Here is an 18693-nt window from a genome sequence, read left to right on the forward strand (position 1 = left end):
TTTCGCCAAACTTTGTTTAAATTCATTCACTCCAGTTCTGAATTTGGAATATAGCAAGTAACTGACATATCCGTCGCTCAAGAAATCACTTTAGAAGTGATAGTTAACATCAAAACACCCCACCTCGCACACACAATCCATACATGACCATTCGAAAAAAAAACAATCCATACATGTACTTTTCATGTATTTTCGGTATTATTATATTTAGTTTTTGTAACTTCGACATAATTGAAGTGAAATAATCCTTGCAGATTTGAATGCTAGCCTTTCCCTTATTTGGTAAATGCAACACAATTTCATTTTTCGATACTTACTATGGTGCTTTGTTTTTTCAGTTTGTGTGCCATGGTGGTTCTTGTGAGGAGGGCGGCGCATTTTCCAATTTGCTTTTATAGAAGATGCAATGTACGTGGTTTTGATCTCCGAAAAAGATTTACACCCAGTTTTGTTGTACTTTGTGTTTTTCTGTGTATGCACGATTGGTAGTTAACTCATCACGTAACTTGTTCCCCTGTAAGCAGTGCATGCTCCTGGCAACGGACCATGGGCAATACTAATATACATCAGTTGCCAAAAGTATGATGCTCCCTCCTTCGTGCGTATGATGTTTGGAGATGATACAAATGTGCACTAATCACTCCAGGAAGGTTGTGATGTTAAATGGGTCAGTTAGTGATTGGATGAGTAATTGAGTTAGTGGCTCAGTGAGTGCCTGCATGAGTACTCCAGGGAATTCAGAGGTCAAAACATTGGCTAAACAACATGATAACATTGGTAGCGTTCAGGGCAGCCAGATACCCTCTAAACTACGCATGCACTAAGAATGACGTGCTACTCCTGATAAACTGAAAAATGTACTCCCCCTATATGACTGTTTACTGACAATAGTGCCGCTCAATGATGGATGGACATCTGTTGGTTGTGTAGTCATCTGAATTTTTTTGCCCCAGTGAGTTGCCATTGTTCATAGCAAGTTTCTTAGTAAGCTTCATGCTTGGCGATATGGTTGTCTGAGAGAAGGTTCAATATTGAAATTTTGTAAAGTTTATACGATCTCGCAATCCTTCTAACAAACATTTTATCCAATAAATAATCAAATATTTCGACAAACCTTGTAGATTGTGGTGAGGTTGCATGCAGATGCATTTTCTCATGTTCTACAAGCATAAAACAAACTGCTAAATGAAAAACCATGTATACTACCTTAGTAAGATATAACTACCTTAGTAAGATATAACCATGTATTCATATTTCACCTCATTACTATCTTAGTAAGATATGACCATGTGTCCTTTGATTTCTGGATTTTCAGTATCGTGCATTATCTTTTCTTTGTCTTAACAAAGAACGTGCGTTGCACGTGCAGGCTTACTAGTATGAGAAAGCGACCGCAGAGGAGCAGCGGTTGGATTGGATGGTCCAAGTTGGGCACGGGCGCCGCTGCGACACTACGGACGTTACGCTGTTCGTGATCGCGAGGTCTCGGTCGGAGAAGACGACGATGGAAATCGATCTGCACATATCACCTGTCCGGATCATCTCAAGCTAGCAGCACGCCACGGCGAGTCGCCAGTCGGCACGCACAAGCCCGTAGCATTTCCGTGTTGCTTTCAGGCGCGAGCATCGGAAAGGAACCTCGCGACTCAGCACTCAGCAGATGGGATTCGATGCTGGGTTTGAAATACGGAGTACTGGGCATGATCTGTAATCCCCTGGCCCTCAGATACGATCCGGCGACGCGGCCATTTCTCTCAGCTCTACTTGTATCGTGCAGGCCTGGACTGAAACCGATTCCTGACAAAGACACCATCTCGCAAGTTCCGACAGTGGAAAGGAAAAAAAATGCTAAATATGTTCTCGACTTACCCCCTAATCGGAGAGTGAACTTATCGGTGCATTTTCTAACTGGCAGAACCTTACGATGTATTGTAGGATAACGTTGCATAGAAAACAAAAAATTTCCTACCGCGAACACGCAATCCAAGCCAAGATGCAATCTAGAAGACGGTAGCAACGAGGGGGTATCGAGTCTCACCCTTGAAGAGATTCCAAAGCCTACAAGATGAGGCTCTTGTTGCTGCGGTAGACGATCACTTGCCGCTTGCAAAAGCGTGTAGAAGATCTTGATCACGATCGGTTCCGGCGCCACGAACGGGCAGCACCTCCGTACTCGGTCACACGTTCGGTTGTTGATGAAGACGACGTCCACCTCCCCGTTCCAGCGGGCAGCGGAAGTAGTAGCTCCTCTTGAATCCGACAGCACGACGGCGTGGTGTCGGTGGCGGTGTAGAAGTCCGGCGGAGCTTCGCTAAGCTACGCGGGAAATATGAAGTGGAGGAGCAAAGCTAGGGTTTGGGAGGGGGTGGCCGGCCACTTCAAGGGGGGCGGCCAGCTTGTGGTCTTGGGGTGGCCGGCCCCCTCCCTTGGCCCCTCATTATATAGGTGGATCCCAAGTGTTGGTGTCCAAGTCTTCGAATAAGACCCGAAACCAAAACCTTCCATAGGAGGGGGCAAACCTAGCCCAACTAGGACTCCCACCCAAAGGTGGGATTCCCACCTCCCATGTGGGGGGTGGCCGGCCCCCTATGGTGGAGTCCACTTGGGACTCCACCCCCACTAGGGCTGGCCGGCCATGGAGGTGGAGTCCCTTGTGGACTCCACCTTCCTTGGTGGTTTCTTCCGGACTTTTCTAGAACCTTCTAGAACCTTCCATAGAACCTTCCGCGACATTTTATTTCACATAAAATGACATCCTATATATGAATCTTATTCTCCGGACCATTCCGGAACTCCTCGTGATGTCCGGATCTCATCCGGACTCCGAACAAATATTCGAACTCCATTCCATAATTCAAGTGCTACCATTTCAACATCCAACTTTAAGTGTGTCACCCTACGGTTCGAGAACTATGCGGACATGGTTGAGTTCTCACTCCGACCAATAACCAATAGCGGGATCTGGAGATCCATAATGGCTCCCACATATTCAACGATGACTTCAGTGATCGAATGAACCATTCACATACATTACCAATTCCCTTTGTCTCGCGATATTTTACTTGTCCGAGGTTTGATCTTCGGTATCACTCTATACCTTGTTCAACCTCGTCTCCTGACAAGTACTCTTTACTCGTACCGTGGTATGTGGTCTCTTATGAACTCATTCATATGCTTGCAAGACATTAGACGACATTCCACCGAGAGGGCCCGTAGTATATCTATCCGTCATCGGGATGGACAAATCCCACCGTTGATCCATATGCCTCAACTCATACTTTCCGGATACTTAATCCCACCTTTATAGCCACCCATTTACGCAAAGTGGTGTTTGGTGTAATCAAAGTACCTTTCCGGTATAAGTGATTTACATGATCTCATGGTCATAAGGACTAGGTAACTATGTATCAAAAGCTTATAGCAAATAACTTAATGACGAGATCTTATGCTACGCTTAATTGGGTGTGTCCATTATATCATTCACACAATGACATAACCTTGTTATTAATAACATCCAATGTTCATGATTATGAAACTAATCATCCATTAATCAACAAGCTAGTTTAAGAGGCATACTAGGGACTTCTTGTTTGTCTACATATCACACATGTACTAATGTTTCGGTTAATACAATTCTAGCATGATATATAAACATTTATCATAAACATAAAGATATAAATAATAACCACTTTATTATTGCCTCTAGGGCATATCTCCTTCATCTCCCACTTGCACTAGAGTCAATAATCTAGATTACATTGTAATATACCTAACACCCATGGCATTCTCGTGTTGGTCATGCTTTGCCCTAGGGAGAGCTTTAGTCAACGGATCTGCTACATTCAGATCGGTGTGTACTTTGCAAATCTTTACTTCTCCATCTTCGATGTACTCGCGAATCGAGTGGTAACGCAGCTTGATATGCTTCAGCCTCTTGTGTGACCTTGGCTCTTGAGCATTGGCGATGGCACCCATGTTATCACAGTAAATGATTAATGGGTCCAATGCACTAGGAACCACACCGAGCTCTACAATGAACCTCTTCATCCATACCGCTTCGATGAAGCCTCGAAGCCGCTATGTACTCGATTCGTTGAAGACTTCGCCACCGTGCAATCGCTTCGAGCTTGCCCAGCATCGCAAAGCACCATTCAATATAAACACGTACCCAGATTGTGACTTAGAGTCATCGGGATCGTTGTTCCAACTTGCATCGGTGTAACCGTTTACAACGAGCTCTTGGTCACCTCCATAACAAAGAAACATATCCTTAGTTCTTTTCAAGTACTTCAGATATTCTTGACCGCTGTCCAGTTGTTCCATTCCCGGATCACTTTGATATCTGCTAGTCAAACTAACAAAGCATGTGCTATATCCGGTCTAGTACATAGCATGGCATACATGATAGATCCTACCGCCGAGGCATAGGGGATGTTACACATCCTTTCTCTTTCTTCTGCCGTAGCTCGGTCCTTGAGTTTTACTCAATACCTTGCCTCGGTAACATAGGTAAGAACCCTTTCTTACTTTCGTCCATTCTAAACTTCTTTAGAATCTTGTCCAGATATGTACTGTGATAGCCCTATTAGGCGTCTTGATCTATCTCTATAAATCTTGATGCCTAATATATACGATGCTTCACCAAGGTCTTTCATTGAAAAACTATTATTCAAATAACCCTTAACACCGCTTAATAGTTCTATATCATTCCCGATCAATAATATGTCATCTACATATAATATCAGGAATGCTATTGAGCTCCCACTCACTTTCTTGTAAATACAGGCCTCTCCATGACATCGTATAAACCCGAAGTCTTTGATCACCTTATCAAAGCATCGGTTCCAACTTCTTGATGCTTGCTTCACCATAGATTGAACGCTGAAGTTTGCATACTTTGTCGCATTTTTAGGATCGACAAAACCTTTGGGTTGTACCATATACAACTCTTCCTCAATATCTCCATTAAGGAACGCCGTTTTGACATCCATCTCGCCAAATCTCATAATCGAAAAATGCAGCTATTGCTAACAAAATCCTTACATGCATTTTAGCTTCGCTACAGTGAGAAAGTCTCATCGTAGTCAACTCCTTGAATTTGTCGGAAACCCTTTGCGACAAGTCGAGCTTTATAGACGAGAATATTACCATCAAGATCTGCTTTTTCTCTTGAAGATCCATTTATTCTCGACAGCCTTTCGGCTATCGTAAGTCTACCAAAGTCCATACTTTGTTATCATACATGGATCCCATTTCGGATTTCATGGCTTCTTGCCATTTGTTGGAATCTGAGCTCATCATCGCTTCTTCATACGTCGCAGGTCCTCATCATTGTTATCTACAATCATGACATTTAGACAAGGATCATACCAATCAGGAGTGGCACGTTCCCTTGTCGATCTGCGAGGTTCGCAGTTTCCTCGTTCAAGTTTCATGATCATTATCATTAGCTTCCTCTGTTGCCGGTGTAGGCGGTATTGTACAACTTCCGCATCGCGCTACTCGATCAACGAGTATAGATTCATCAATCTCATCGAGTTCTACTTTTCTTCCAAATACTTCTTTAGTGAGAAATTCTTTCTCAAGAAAGGTTCCGTTCTTAGCAACAAAGATTTTGCCTTCGGATTTGTGATAGAAAGTGTACCCTATAGTTTCCTTAGGGTATCCTATGAAGACGCATTTCTCCGCTTTGGGTTCTAGCTTGTCCGGTTGTAACTTCTTTACATAGGCTTCGCAACCCCAAACTTTCAGAACGACAGCTTAGGTTTCTTATTAAACCATAATTCATACGGTGTCGTTTCTACGGATTTTGATGGTGCTCTATTTAAAGTGAATGCGGCTGTCTCTAATGCATAACTCCAAAATGATAACGGCAAATCAGTAAGAGACATCATACTACGAACCATATCTAAGAGAGTTCGATTACGACGTTCGGACACACCGTTTCGTTGAGGTGTTCCCGGCGGTGTCAATTGTGAAAGTATTCCGCATTTCTTTAAATGCATGCCAAACTCATAACTCAGATATTCACCTCCACGATCAGATCGTAGAAATTTGATCTTCTTGTTACGTTGATTTTCTACTTCACTTTGAAATTCCTTAAACTTCTCAAAAGTTTCGGATTTATGTTTCATGAAATAGATATACCCATATCTACTCAGATCATCTGTGAAGGTTAGAACATAACGATAACCACCGCGCGATGCTACGCTCATTGGTCCACATACATCTCGTATGTATGATTTCCAATAAGTCGCAGCTCGCTCCATCATACCGTAAAATGGAGTCTTTGTCATTTTACCCATTAGACATGCTTCGCATCTATCAAGTGACTCAAAGTCAAGTGATTCAAGTAATCCATCAAGATGGAGTTTCTTCATGCGTTTCACTCCAATATGACCAAGACGACAAGGCCACATATAAGTAGAATTATCATTAAGTTTAATTCGCTTAGCATCAATGTTATGTATATGCGTATCACTACTATCGAGATCTAATAGAAATAAGCCATTCTTTTGTGGTGCTCGACCATAAAAGATATTATTCATAAAAATAGAACAACCATTATTCTCAGACTTGAATGAATAACCGTCTTGCATTAAACAAGATCCAGATATAATGTTCATGCTCAACGAATGTACATAATAGCAATTATTTAGGCTTAAAACTAATCCCTAAGGTAGATGTAGAGGAAGTGTGCCGACTGCGATCACATTGACCTTGGATCCGTTTCCAACGCGCATCGTCACTTCATCTTTCAGCAGCTTGTCGTTTATTCTTTAGTTCCTGCTTTCGAGTTACAAATATGAGCAACCGAACCAAGATCAAATACCTGTGTACTAGAACGAGAACCATGAAATGAACATCTATAACATGTATATCAAATATACCTTCTTTCTTCTTCTTGACAAGGCCGCTCTTCAGATCAGCCAGATACTTGGAGCAATTACGCTTCCAGTTGTCCCTTCTCCTTGCGTAATAGCACTCAAGATCGGGCTTAGGGCCGTTCTTAGGTTTCATAGGAGGCGTGGCAGCTTTCTTGCCACCCTTCTTGAATTTTCCTTAGACTTGCCCTGTTTCTTGAAACTGGTGGTCTTGTTGACCATCAACACTTGGTGCTCTTTCTTGATCTCAATCTCAGCAGCTTTTAGCATGCCAAAAAGTTCGTGTAACTCCTTGTTCATGTTCGCATATTGTAGTTCATCACAAAGTTCTTGTAACTTGGTGGCAGTGATTGAAGGACACGATTAATCCCTCAAATTGTTAGGAATCACTATTCCCAAGTCACCGAGTTTCTTCGCATGCCCGGTCATGGCGAGCATGTGCTCACTAACGGAGCTGCCTTCTTCCATCATACAGCCAAGAAATGTTTCGATGCTTCATAGCATTCCATCGCCGCATGAGTCTCGAATATAGCTTTCAGCTCATTCATCAACTCATGAGGATCATGGTGCTCAAAACGTTTTTGAAGATCGGATTCCGCATCGCACAGGATGGCACACCGAACTTGAGAGTACCGAGTTTTTCGAGTCGCGTAAACAGCTTTTACTTCATCGGATTCATCTTCTCAGGAGGGTCACCTAGCGGTGCATCAAGCACAAATTGCAGATTTCCGCCGTAGAGGAAGATCCTCACATGACGGAACCAACGGTGAAGTTGCTACCGTTGCTCTTAAGTTTCTCTTTCTCTAGGAACCGATTAAAATTGATTGGGGACGCCATCTCTACAACATATATTTGCAATAGTTTAGACTAAGTTTATGACAAATTGAGTTCAAATTTTAATTCAACATAATTAAAAACCTAAGTGAACTCCCACTCAAAACAATATCCCTCGCATTGTCTTAGTGATCACACGAACCAAATCCACCGCACCTAAACCCGATCATCACGAGAAAAGGTGTGATTTCAATGGCGAACACTCAAAGTGTTCATCATATCAACCATATGATTCATGCTCTACCTTTCGGTATCACGTGTTCCGAGACCATGTCCGTACATGCTAGGCTCGTCAAGGCCACCTTAGTATCCGCATGTGCAAAACTGTCTTGCACCCGTTATATGTACTTATTGAATCTATCACACCCGATCATCACGAGGTGCTTCAAACGACAAGACTTGGCAACGGTGCTACTAAGGATGAACACTTTATTATCTTGAGATTTTAGTGAGGGATCATCTTATAATGCTACCGTCGCGATCTAAGCAAAATAAGATGCATAAAAAGGATTAACATCACATGCAGTTCATATGTGATATGATATGGCCCTTTTGTTCTTGCGCCTTTGATCTTCATCTCCAAAGCACCGGATATGATCTCCATCATCTTCGGCATGATCTCCATCATCGTCGGCGTAGCGTCAAGGTCAATGGCGCCGTCTTCATGATTGTCCTCCATGTAGCAACTATTACAACTACTTTGAAATACTACTCAACATGAAATTTAAAGACAACCATAAGGCTCCTGCCGGTTGCCACAATACAATAATGATCATCTCATACATATTCATCATCACATTATGGCCATATCACATCACCAAACCCTGCAAAAACAAGTTAGACGTCTCTAATTTGGTTTGCATATTTTACGTGGTTTAGGGTTTTCGAGAGAGATCTAATCTACCTACGAACATGAACCACAACGTTGATACTAATGTTTTCAATAGAAGAGTAAATTGAATCTTTACTATAGTAGGAGAGACAGACACCCGCAAAGCCTCTTATGCAATACAAGTTGCATGTCGAACGAGGAACAAGTCTCATGAACGCGGTCATGTAAAGTTAGTCCGAGCCGCTTCATCCCACTATGCCATAAAGATGCAAAGTACTCAAACTAAAGATAACAAGAGCATCAACGCCCACAAACCATTGTGTTCTACTCGTGCAACCATCTATGCATAGACACGGCTCTGATACCACTGTAGGATAACGTTGCATAGAAAACAAAAATTTTCCTACCGCGAACACGCAATCCAAGCCAAGATGCAATCTAGAAGACGGTAGCAACGAGGGGGTATCGAGTCTCACCCTTGAAGAGATTCCAAAGCCTACAAGATGAGGCTCTTGTTGCTGCGGTAGACGATCACTTGCCGCTTGCAAAAGCGTGTAGAAGATCTTGATCACGATCGGTTCCGGCGCCACGAACGGGCAGCACCTCCGTACTCGGTCACACGTTCGGTTGTTGATGAAGACGACGTCCACCTCCCCGTTCCAGCGGGCAGCGGAAGTAGTAGCTCCTCTTGAATCCGACAGCACGACGGCGTGGTGTCGGTGGCGGTGTAGAAGTCCGGCGGAGCTTCGCTAAGCTACGCGGGAAATATGAAGTGGAGGAGCAAAGCTAGGGTTTGGGAGGGGGTGGCCGGCCACTTCAAGGGGGGCGGCCAGCTTGTGGTCTTGGGGTGGCCGGCCCCCTCCCTTGGCCCCTCATTATATAGGTGGATCCCAAGTGTTGGTGTCCAAGTCTTCGAATAAGACCCGAAACCAAAACCTTCCATAGGAGGGGGCAAACCTAGCCCAACTAGGACTCCCACCCAAAGGTGGGATTCCCACCTCCCATGTGGGGGTGGTCGGCCCCCTATGGTGGAGTCCACTTGGGACTCCACCCCCACTAGGGCTGGCCGGCCATGGAGGTGGAGTCCCTTGTGGACTCCACCTTCCTTGGTGGTTTCTTCCGGACTTTTCTAGAACCTTCTAGAACCTTCCGCGACATTTTATTTCACATAAAATGACATCCTATATATGAATCTTATTCTCCGGACCATTCCGGAACTCCTCGTGATGTCCGGGATCTCATCCGGGACTCCGAACAAATATTCGAACTCCATTCCATAATTCAAGTGCTACCATTTCAACATCCAACTTTAAGTGTGTCACCCTACGGTTCGAGAACTATGCGGACATGGTTGAGTTCTCACTCCGACCAATAACCAATAGCGGGATCTGGAGATCCATAATGGCTCCCACATATTCAACGATGACTTCAGTGATCGAATGAACCATTCACATACATTACCAATTCCCTTTGTCTCGCGATATTTTACTTGTCCGAGGTTTGATCTTCGGTATCACTCTATACCTTGTTCAACCTCGTCTCCTGACAAGTACTCTTTACTCGTACCGTGGTATGTGGTCTCTTATGAACTCATTCATATGCTTGCAAGACATTAGACGACATTCCACCGAGAGGGCCCAGAGTATATCTATCCGTCATCGGGATGGACAAATCCCACTGTTGATCCATATGCCTCAACTCATACTTTCCGGATACTTAATCCCACCTTTATAGCCACCCATTTACGCAGTGGTGTTTGGTGTAATCAAAGTACCTTTCCGGTATAAGTGATTTACATGATCTCATGGTCATAAGGACTAGGTAACTATGTATCAAAAGCTTATAGCAAATAACTTAATGACGAGATCTTATGCTACGCTTAATTGGGTGTGTCCATTATATCATTCACACAATGACATAACCTTGTTATTAATAACATCCAATGTTCATGATTATGAAACTAATCATCCATTAATCAACAAGCTAGTTTAAGAGGCATACTAGGGACTTCTTGTTTGTCTACATATCACACATGTACTAATGTTTCGGTTAATACAATTCTAGCATGATATATAAACATTTATCATAAACATAAAGATATAAATAATAACCACTTTATTATTGCCTCTAGGGCATATCTCCTTCATGTATCTATACATAAAACAAGTCTGCACCTAAAATCAATGACACTTACACCTCTAGTGCTATGAAGTTAGTTTTGTTCCAACTTGCCCGTCCCCTAATTCTATGTGACGGAAGTGTGAGCGTTTCAAAGCCGCACCCCAAAGGGTGGTCTTCAAGACCTCTATCACAGTCATAGCACGGATCTACTTTATCTACGTTAATTCTCGTTTTTTTGGAGCGGCTGCCGGACGAGCCGCACACCGGGACGACGACGGCGTGCCCGCAAGCCCATCATTCCATAGCCTCGAAGTCGAAGCAAGGTTCCTACTCCCTCCATTGACTATAAACAGCGCCGGGCCGGGAAAAACCGGGACCATGTGCGAAACTTTATTATGGGCTCACGTATCTGTAGGAAAATAGAACTAATAAATAATTATACAGTGTGTATATGCTGCTTAAAGACGTTTAAATTGAAAAGCTAATGTCTAGATTCTAAACTTGTGGTAAGTTCATCTTAATATCTATTTTAAGAGGAACATATAGTTTCCAAAGCAAGTCTGACCACATCTAATGATTTTGATACATTTAAACTGTTTGGATTTTAAAAATAGAAAAAGGAATTTTCAGAATCTCAAAAACTTCTAGCATATAAGGCCATTCCAATAAGTATGTACATAGATAAATCTATTATAAGAACTATCCCCATAAGATCAATACAATCAAATTTACATCACCCTCTGTAAATTAGAATGGCAGCTATTATTATTTAGATATTTCAAGTGAAGTGCAATTTTAGGATCACACGCATCAACCACAATTAGCAAAAAACTAAAAAAAAATGCACGCCCTGAAGCCTACAAAAGCAAGAATCGAACCTGGATCCACAAGGTCAAACAACGCCAATTCATCATGTGGCAACCGACTAGGCCGTAGTTATTTGGTGTTTGTATTCCGTATTTCATCTATATACAAAGAAATTCCAAAATTTTGGGCTCCAAAAATTTGTGGGCCCTGTGCGGCCGCACGGGCCGCACTCCCATGGGCCCGGGCCTCTATAAAGTATGAGAGCCAATTTGGTAAGACCAAGAAAACTCATAACTCTCATCATTTATTTATTATTGTATGCACCAATAAGTTCATATGCAAGAGAGAAAAGGAAGATCATGCATTGGATGAGAGGGCATAATAAGTGAGATGAGTCTTATAATCTCTAACAATTTTTTGAAAACATATATGCCTTATAATCTCTAACGGAGGGAGTACCACGTCTTCTATAATAATTTAAAAGTCCTTGCACAAAGAAGAATACGACCAACCCAGAAAAAGAGATCTACACGACGATGTTTAGCCAATCACCATATATTGTGCCAACAATTTTTTATAACTACCCATGGCGAAGGTCACGTCTGTAAATCTGCATCCATCTTTGGGAAGTTGAACTCTTTTGCTCTTTAGAAAAATGCTTTAACCCAACTAGTGATCAATCGGTTGGCTCATCGCACGTCCTCCCCTTCTCTCATTGCTTTTCTTCCCCTTCTCCTCATTCCTTGAGAGGTCCATCCCACCACTCTATGTCGTTGACAATGGGGGGGTGTGTGGGGGGGGGGGGGGGGAGTAACCTACATCTTCTTGCCCACCAAACTCTCGGGAGATGTTGGGGCTATGAGAATTTTGATTAGGCATGGCCCGATCTGGTGATGCCGGTGAGCCCAGGGAAGCAAGGTTGGTGCCTTTATGATTAGCGATAGAGGTACATGCAGGCATGGAGATTCTTGATGTTGAAAACCATGCTTCGATTTGCTGCAAGCTCGTGAATCACACAAGGGGTATATGTTGCGGCTAGGCGCTTGCTAAAAATGTTGTGCTCTATAGAAATGTTTGTTTCTATGCCAAAGGGGTTTCCTTCATACATTTGTTTTCCTATATGCTGTGTTTGGATGCACAGAATTTGGCCATGGAATTGGAATTTGGAGCCAATTGGCCCAATTCGACTGTTTGGATTGCCTTAGAATTGAGGCCTGGAAACTTTGGGCAAATTTCGAGCCGCACCCGCGCGCGTACCGGTTCACTTGGAAACTTTCCGAGCTCCAGGCCTCGGAAAGGCGTGGAATCGCAACTCCCGCATACCCCTTCGTCTATGCTCGACACACCCAGGATGCGAGGGCGATGGGAGTTCGGCTTCCTCCGCCGGCCAACGATGCGGGCGTTCCCGGCGGCGGCGGCGTCTCTGGCTCCGGTAAGCCACCCAATCTGCGCCCTCCTCTCCCCATCTGTGCCCTCCTCTCCACATCTGCGCCCTCCTCTCCCCATCTGCGCCCTCCTCTCCGGCTCCGGTCGTCCTCAGGGACCCCCTAACCCTAGAACTGCGGCGGCAGGGAGGGGAACGGCAGGATGGCGGGCGGTGGCCTCTCCCTGGCCAGTAGGGGTGGGGCGGTGGGCGGTGGCCTCTCCCTGGCCGGTAGGGTAACGGCGGCTGGAGGGGAACGGTGGCAGGCGATGCCCTCTCCCTGGCCGGTAGGGTAACGGCGACGATAGGGGAACGACGGCGGTGGGCGATAGGGGAACGGCGGCGGTGGGGGACGACGACGGTAGGCCTCTTCCTGCCCTCCCTGCCTCTCTCCAATTCGATTTCACGATTGCGCATCCAAACAAGAAATTAGAATTGGTGCCAATTTGTGATTCCAACAACAAATATCATGTACACCCAAACAACAGAATTGAAATGGGGACAGTTTCCTTTCCATCTTAGATTTGGAATTTTAGTCCAATTCAATTCCACGGCTAAATTCTGTGCATCCAAACACAGCAATAGGGTGTGCTCGAAATATTGCAACATTTTCTTCACTAGTTTATTTGTAGACCGTTGGAAAATTTATTGCAAACAATCTTGCATACACACAAGAAAATGTTGCTCAGTAAGTTCAATGTTACATCGATCAAACGGTTTGATCTCACACTTAAGTGAGATTAGGCAATCCTCGAGGCATTGATAATATCAAACGACAAACACATAACTCTAAATGTTCATATGCTTCAAGAGGGTAGGATGATAATGTTGATGAAAAAGCACATCTAGGTGGTATTTCGTTCCCTTAGTTCTATTTTTAAGATGTTTTGGGTAGGTTATTTGTTTAGTTGGTTTTGTGTAAGCTAATGTCTTATAATCTAGAATAGATTTTTTTTTGAACTTTAGGCAACTTTATTACTGAATGAGAAATACGGTCATCAACTATTATAGGAATTAAGAAATCTAGGGGATCCGAAAACCGAAAACCCCAACACCCCTGCAAAGAACCGTAGCGAACAAGCTCATGAGCGGCATCATTGGCGACCAAACTCTCGGGAGATGTCGGAGATGTCGGGGGAGGGGGGGGGAGTAACCTACATCTTCTTGCCCACCAAACTCTCGGGAGATGTCGGGGCTATGAGAATTTTGATTAGGCATGGCCCGATCTGGTGATGCCGGTGAGCCCAGGGAAGCAAGGTTGGTGCCTTTATGATTAGCGATAGAGGTACATGCAGGCATGGAGATTCTTGATGTTGAAAACCATGCTTCGATTTGCTGCAAGCTCGTGAATCACACAAGGGGTATATGTTGCGGCTAGGCGCTTGCTAAAAATGTTGTGCTCTATAGAAATGTTTGTTTCTATGCCAAAGGGGTTTCCTTCATACATTTGTGTTTCCTATAGGGTGTGCTCGAAATATTGCAACATTTTCTTCACTAGTTTATTTGTAGACCATTGGAAAATTTATTGCAAACAATCTTGCATACACACAAGAAAATGTTGCTCAATAAGTTCAATGTTACATCGATCAAACGGTTTGATCTCACACTTAAGTGAGATTAGGCAATCCTCGAGGCATTGATAATATCAAACGACAAACACATAACTCTAAATGTTCATATGCTTCAAGAGGGTAGGATGATAATGTTGATGAAAAAGCACATCTAGGTGGTATTTCGTTCCCTTAGTTCTATTTTTAAGATGTTTTGGGTAGGTTATTTGTTTAGTTGGTTTTGTGTAAGCTAATGTCTTATAATCTAGAATAGATTTTTTTTTGAACTTTAGGCAACTTTATTACTGAATGAGAAATACGGTCATCAACTATTATAGGAATTAAGAAATCTAGGGGATCCGAAAACCGAAAACCCCAAAACCCCTGCGAAGAACCGTAGCGAACAAGCTCATGAGCGGCATCATTGGCTTCTCGCGGAATATGTTTTATTGGCTTATCGCGGAATATGTTGAAACGTTGCCATGCCAAGCATCATTAGTAAATTCCGGCAATCATCTATCACCACCACAAAGGATCCTCTGAACTCTGATGGATCAAGAACAACTTGAACCACCTCAAGAGAGTCTGACTCCACCACTAGGTAATTGACACCAAAGTGTTCAGCCAACTGAAGACCCGAAAGCAGCGCCGAGGCCTCCATTGTTGTTGCATCAATCGCTGAATCAATATAGTCACAACTAGCTACAACAAAATTTCCTCTAGATTCCCTAATTATCGCCCCTGGAGCACCTCGTCTTGAATCCGCATCAAATGCGGCATCAACATCCAGTTTATACACTCCAGTAGCCGGCCTCATCCACCCATTCTTTACCGATTCCTCTCAGCTTGACACTATTAGCCAAAATACCTTGGATATTGATGATAGTTCTCTCCGGAGTTGGTACTGGCTCTTTATTTTTAATCCGCCTCCTCGACCACCACAAATACCAGCATGCGATCATAACTATTTCAGCTCGGTGCTCCATATCATATGTTACACCACCAGGCCGAGGGGAGCACAACAATTCTTCAAGAACGAGAGATCCAGATTGGTCCATTCGTACCGCCGAATTGACGACCTCGACAAGACCTAAACCCTCCCAAACCAACATTGATCGTGGGCATTTAAACAACATGTGCAGTATGTCTTCCGCATACATAGTACATACTGGATAGTTTACATCCGATCCAATATGACGGTTACTCTGCAAGTAAAAATCTGGGCTTCCCGAGACACTTTTGCTCCCCAAATTCTTTTTCCAAACCTCATGATGTGACGATCTATCAGTGGCATCAGATCTCTGTGCCCTTCTCCTATACTCCACCCGCCACTCCATATGGTATGCCGATTTAATAGTGAACCAACCTGTTTTGTTGGTATGCCATGCAATGAAGTCAGACTGATCATAGTTTGGCAACGGTACCCGTACCCGTAGAATGTGGTACACATCCACGGACCAGAAATTCTCCCGGAGCAACTCCTCATCCCATCCCCCGATTGTTGGGTTAATCAACTCGTCTACTCTTGTCAATAGCTAATCCAACGATGGAGTATTTTTTATTCTTAGATTTTTTTCTGAATTTAAAGATTTTGCAACCTCTGGTAGTAGAATCCAAATAAGAAAGATAACGAAAGGCCTGCTTAAGAATTATTAATGGAAAGCCTGTTGGAGGCCCATTCTGGCCCATCAAACTTATACCACAATGGGGAACCACAATATAGACCCTCGGAGGCCACACGGACAGCAGCTCCTCCATCTCCGAAACCCTCCAAACCCTCGCCGCAATGGCCAGGAAACCCTCGCCCTCCGCCGCCGCCGCTGAGGCGGCCGACAACGATTCCGCCGTCGCCAGCGCGAAGCCCGCCGAGCTCCTAGAGGCAGCGGCCAACTGCGACGGTGTCCAAGGGCACGCCCTATTCTTCGACGCCCTCGTCCAGCTTATCCCCCCGCGCTTCTACCTCTCCGTCGACGACGAGGATCGCCCCTACTACCAGGGGCTCTCCAAATCCGCCAAGGCGGCCATGAAGGCTCAGTCCCGCGCCAACATCAAGGCTGCCCGCCGAGCCCGCCTCGACCCCGCGGGGCCGCCTTCCTCCACCCTTGACCTCCTCAAGAAGTCCGTCGCCGACCAAGAGGCAGAGGAGGAAGAGGAGGAGGAGGAGCAGGATAAGTCGCAAGACGAAATCCAGGAGACCGGGGACGAGGCAACCACGGAGGGCGACGATGATGGCAACGATGATGCCGAGGAGGAAGAGGAGGATGATGGTGAGAAGGAGGAGATGCTGATGGCCCCGGCAGCAGTTGTTTCCGAAGACCGGTCGGTGACTTACGAGGAGCTTCGGGAGCGGCTTCATCGCCGCATCACGGAGCTCCGTGGGAACCGGTGCACCAGGCCGGAGTTCCTGAATAAGCCCCAGAAGGAGAAGAGCAAGAAGGTGAAGGGTTCTAAAGTGAAGAATGGGAAGGACGAGGGTACAAAGCGCAAGCGTGAGGACGCTGATGACGCAGAGGGTAAGGATGGGAAGAAGCACAAGAAGGAGGCGGACGGGAAGGCTCCAGATATCGTGTATGGCAATGTGTTGGTTGATCCAAAGGATGCGAGGCGGAGGAAGAAGAGGAAGATCAAGAACAAGAAGAAGGAGCTGGAGCAGGCTAAGCGGATGCAGAGGGCGAAGGAAGATCCTAAGAAGGCTACCAAGATGGCCTGGGATTTGGCAACAAGACGTGCTGCTGGGGAGAAGGTGCACGATAACCCAACGTTGATTAGGCAGAGCATGAAGAAGGATAAGAAGAGGCAGGAGAAGGCTGCGGAGCAGTGGAAGGACAGGCAGAAGACTGTGGACAGCAAGAGGAAGGAGAAGCAGAGTGCACGGACGGAGAACATCCGGGAGCGGGCACAGGAGAAGAAGGCGCGCAAAATTGAGAAGCGTGAGAAGAAGCTTATGCGCCCTGGTTTCGAGGGTCGCAAAGAAGGATATGTCAATAAGTGAGATCTTCATTGAAGGTGATAAGGACCAAGGAGTTACTTTATCCGCTTTATGTTGGCAAGGCTGCATATGTTGATGTTGCTACTTGAAATAGGTATCCCAGTCATGACTGTCATACTTAGTTATAGCTTGAAATTGGAATGTTTGGCAGGCTGTCTAGAGAAGATTTTGTGGTGTTCCTAAAGCTGTATTATCATTCTGCTTAGATAAAATTGGCAAACAAAAGTTTATGTTTGGGTATTGTTTAAATTATGCTTCAGTGGGTGCTGTTTTTTTTCCTTTGCCAGTTCTAGCAGTGGCCTGATTGGTTATGCCAAATTTTGCATATGATGTTCGATGTATATGTCTTTTCTGATTTTTGATTGATAAATTAGAATCCGCAATGCCAACTTCATATCATGTTATGCATACGTGGGATGTCAATCATCTATGAAGCTTGTGTTGCCAAACTTCTTATCTTGTTATGCATATGTTGGATGTCAATTACTACCTCCGTTCTAAAATATAAGCCTTTTTAGAAAGCTAGTTTAGCTTTCTAAAAAGGATTATATTTTGGGGCGGATGTAATGTTATGAAGCTTGTTGCCAAACTTACTGTACTAGTAATCTACCATGTCTGTTTTATCAGCAAATGTGCTGTTGAGTTATAATGCAGTACCCCTTATTAGTTTACTTTCTGCAGTGCCACTTGTATTGAAGTCTCTACAGACAAGTGGAATTTATTTTCCTGAAAATACGATTGGGTCTCTTGTGTCCTTCAGTAGATCAGTGCTTCTAGTTCAAGTGGCTCTGTTGGTAATAGGTGTCTCATCAGCTCATGTATTTGGTACTTAATTGGTTGCTATTACACAGATTTAACACCTGTTTTTCGTTTGCTTGAATTCTGTAAGAATATGGATCATGTTATACTGGTTGAGGGAACAGTTTGAATCTTATCTTCCATGCTGCTTCTTTTAATGCCTGCTGTAGTCAATCGCAGTGTGACCCAGTTCATACGCCAGGCTTGCTAAATCCAGCAAGTTAGATATCTCTGTTATGAGCTGTGAGTAAATAGTCTACCCTGTTCAGGATGGAGGAAAACGTAAGGAATGCTGTTCCAAAGGAATTAATGCCTTTCTGGCCATTGGGAACGAAGGAATCTCGTCCTACCAATGCTATGTGAAGTTTCGCTAGCCTGCGTTTCATTGGTCATGCTAAGTTATAGGTTGAAATTGGAATGTTTGGCAGGTTGTCTAGAACAGATATTTTGGTGTT

At 44.3% G+C, this 18693-nt stretch overlaps 1 protein-coding gene across 1 annotated transcript; it reads left to right on the top strand.

Moving 5' to 3' along the window:
* The first annotated feature begins 16194 nt into the window (after nucleotides 1–16194).
* On the top strand, nucleotides 16195–17689 carry LOC127318306 (uncharacterized). The gene has a single exon (XM_051348777.1). It carries the CDS (start codon nucleotides 16238–16240, stop codon nucleotides 17441–17443), a length of 1206 nt encoding a protein of 401 aa, XP_051204737.1. The 5' UTR covers nucleotides 16195–16237; the 3' UTR covers nucleotides 17444–17689.
* The last annotated feature ends 1004 nt before the right edge of the window (nucleotides 17690–18693 follow it).

Source organism: Lolium perenne, chromosome 6, assembly GCF_019359855.2.
Source record: "Lolium perenne isolate Kyuss_39 chromosome 6, Kyuss_2.0, whole genome shotgun sequence".
Classification (NCBI taxonomy): domain Eukaryota; kingdom Viridiplantae; phylum Streptophyta; class Magnoliopsida; order Poales; family Poaceae; genus Lolium; species Lolium perenne.

What these genes read in the sequence shown, in the direction of transcription:
- LOC127318306 (XM_051348777.1), top strand. Translation starts at nt 16,238, where the DNA reads ATGGCCAGGAAACCCTCGCCCTCCGCCGCCGCCGCTGAGGCGGCCGAC.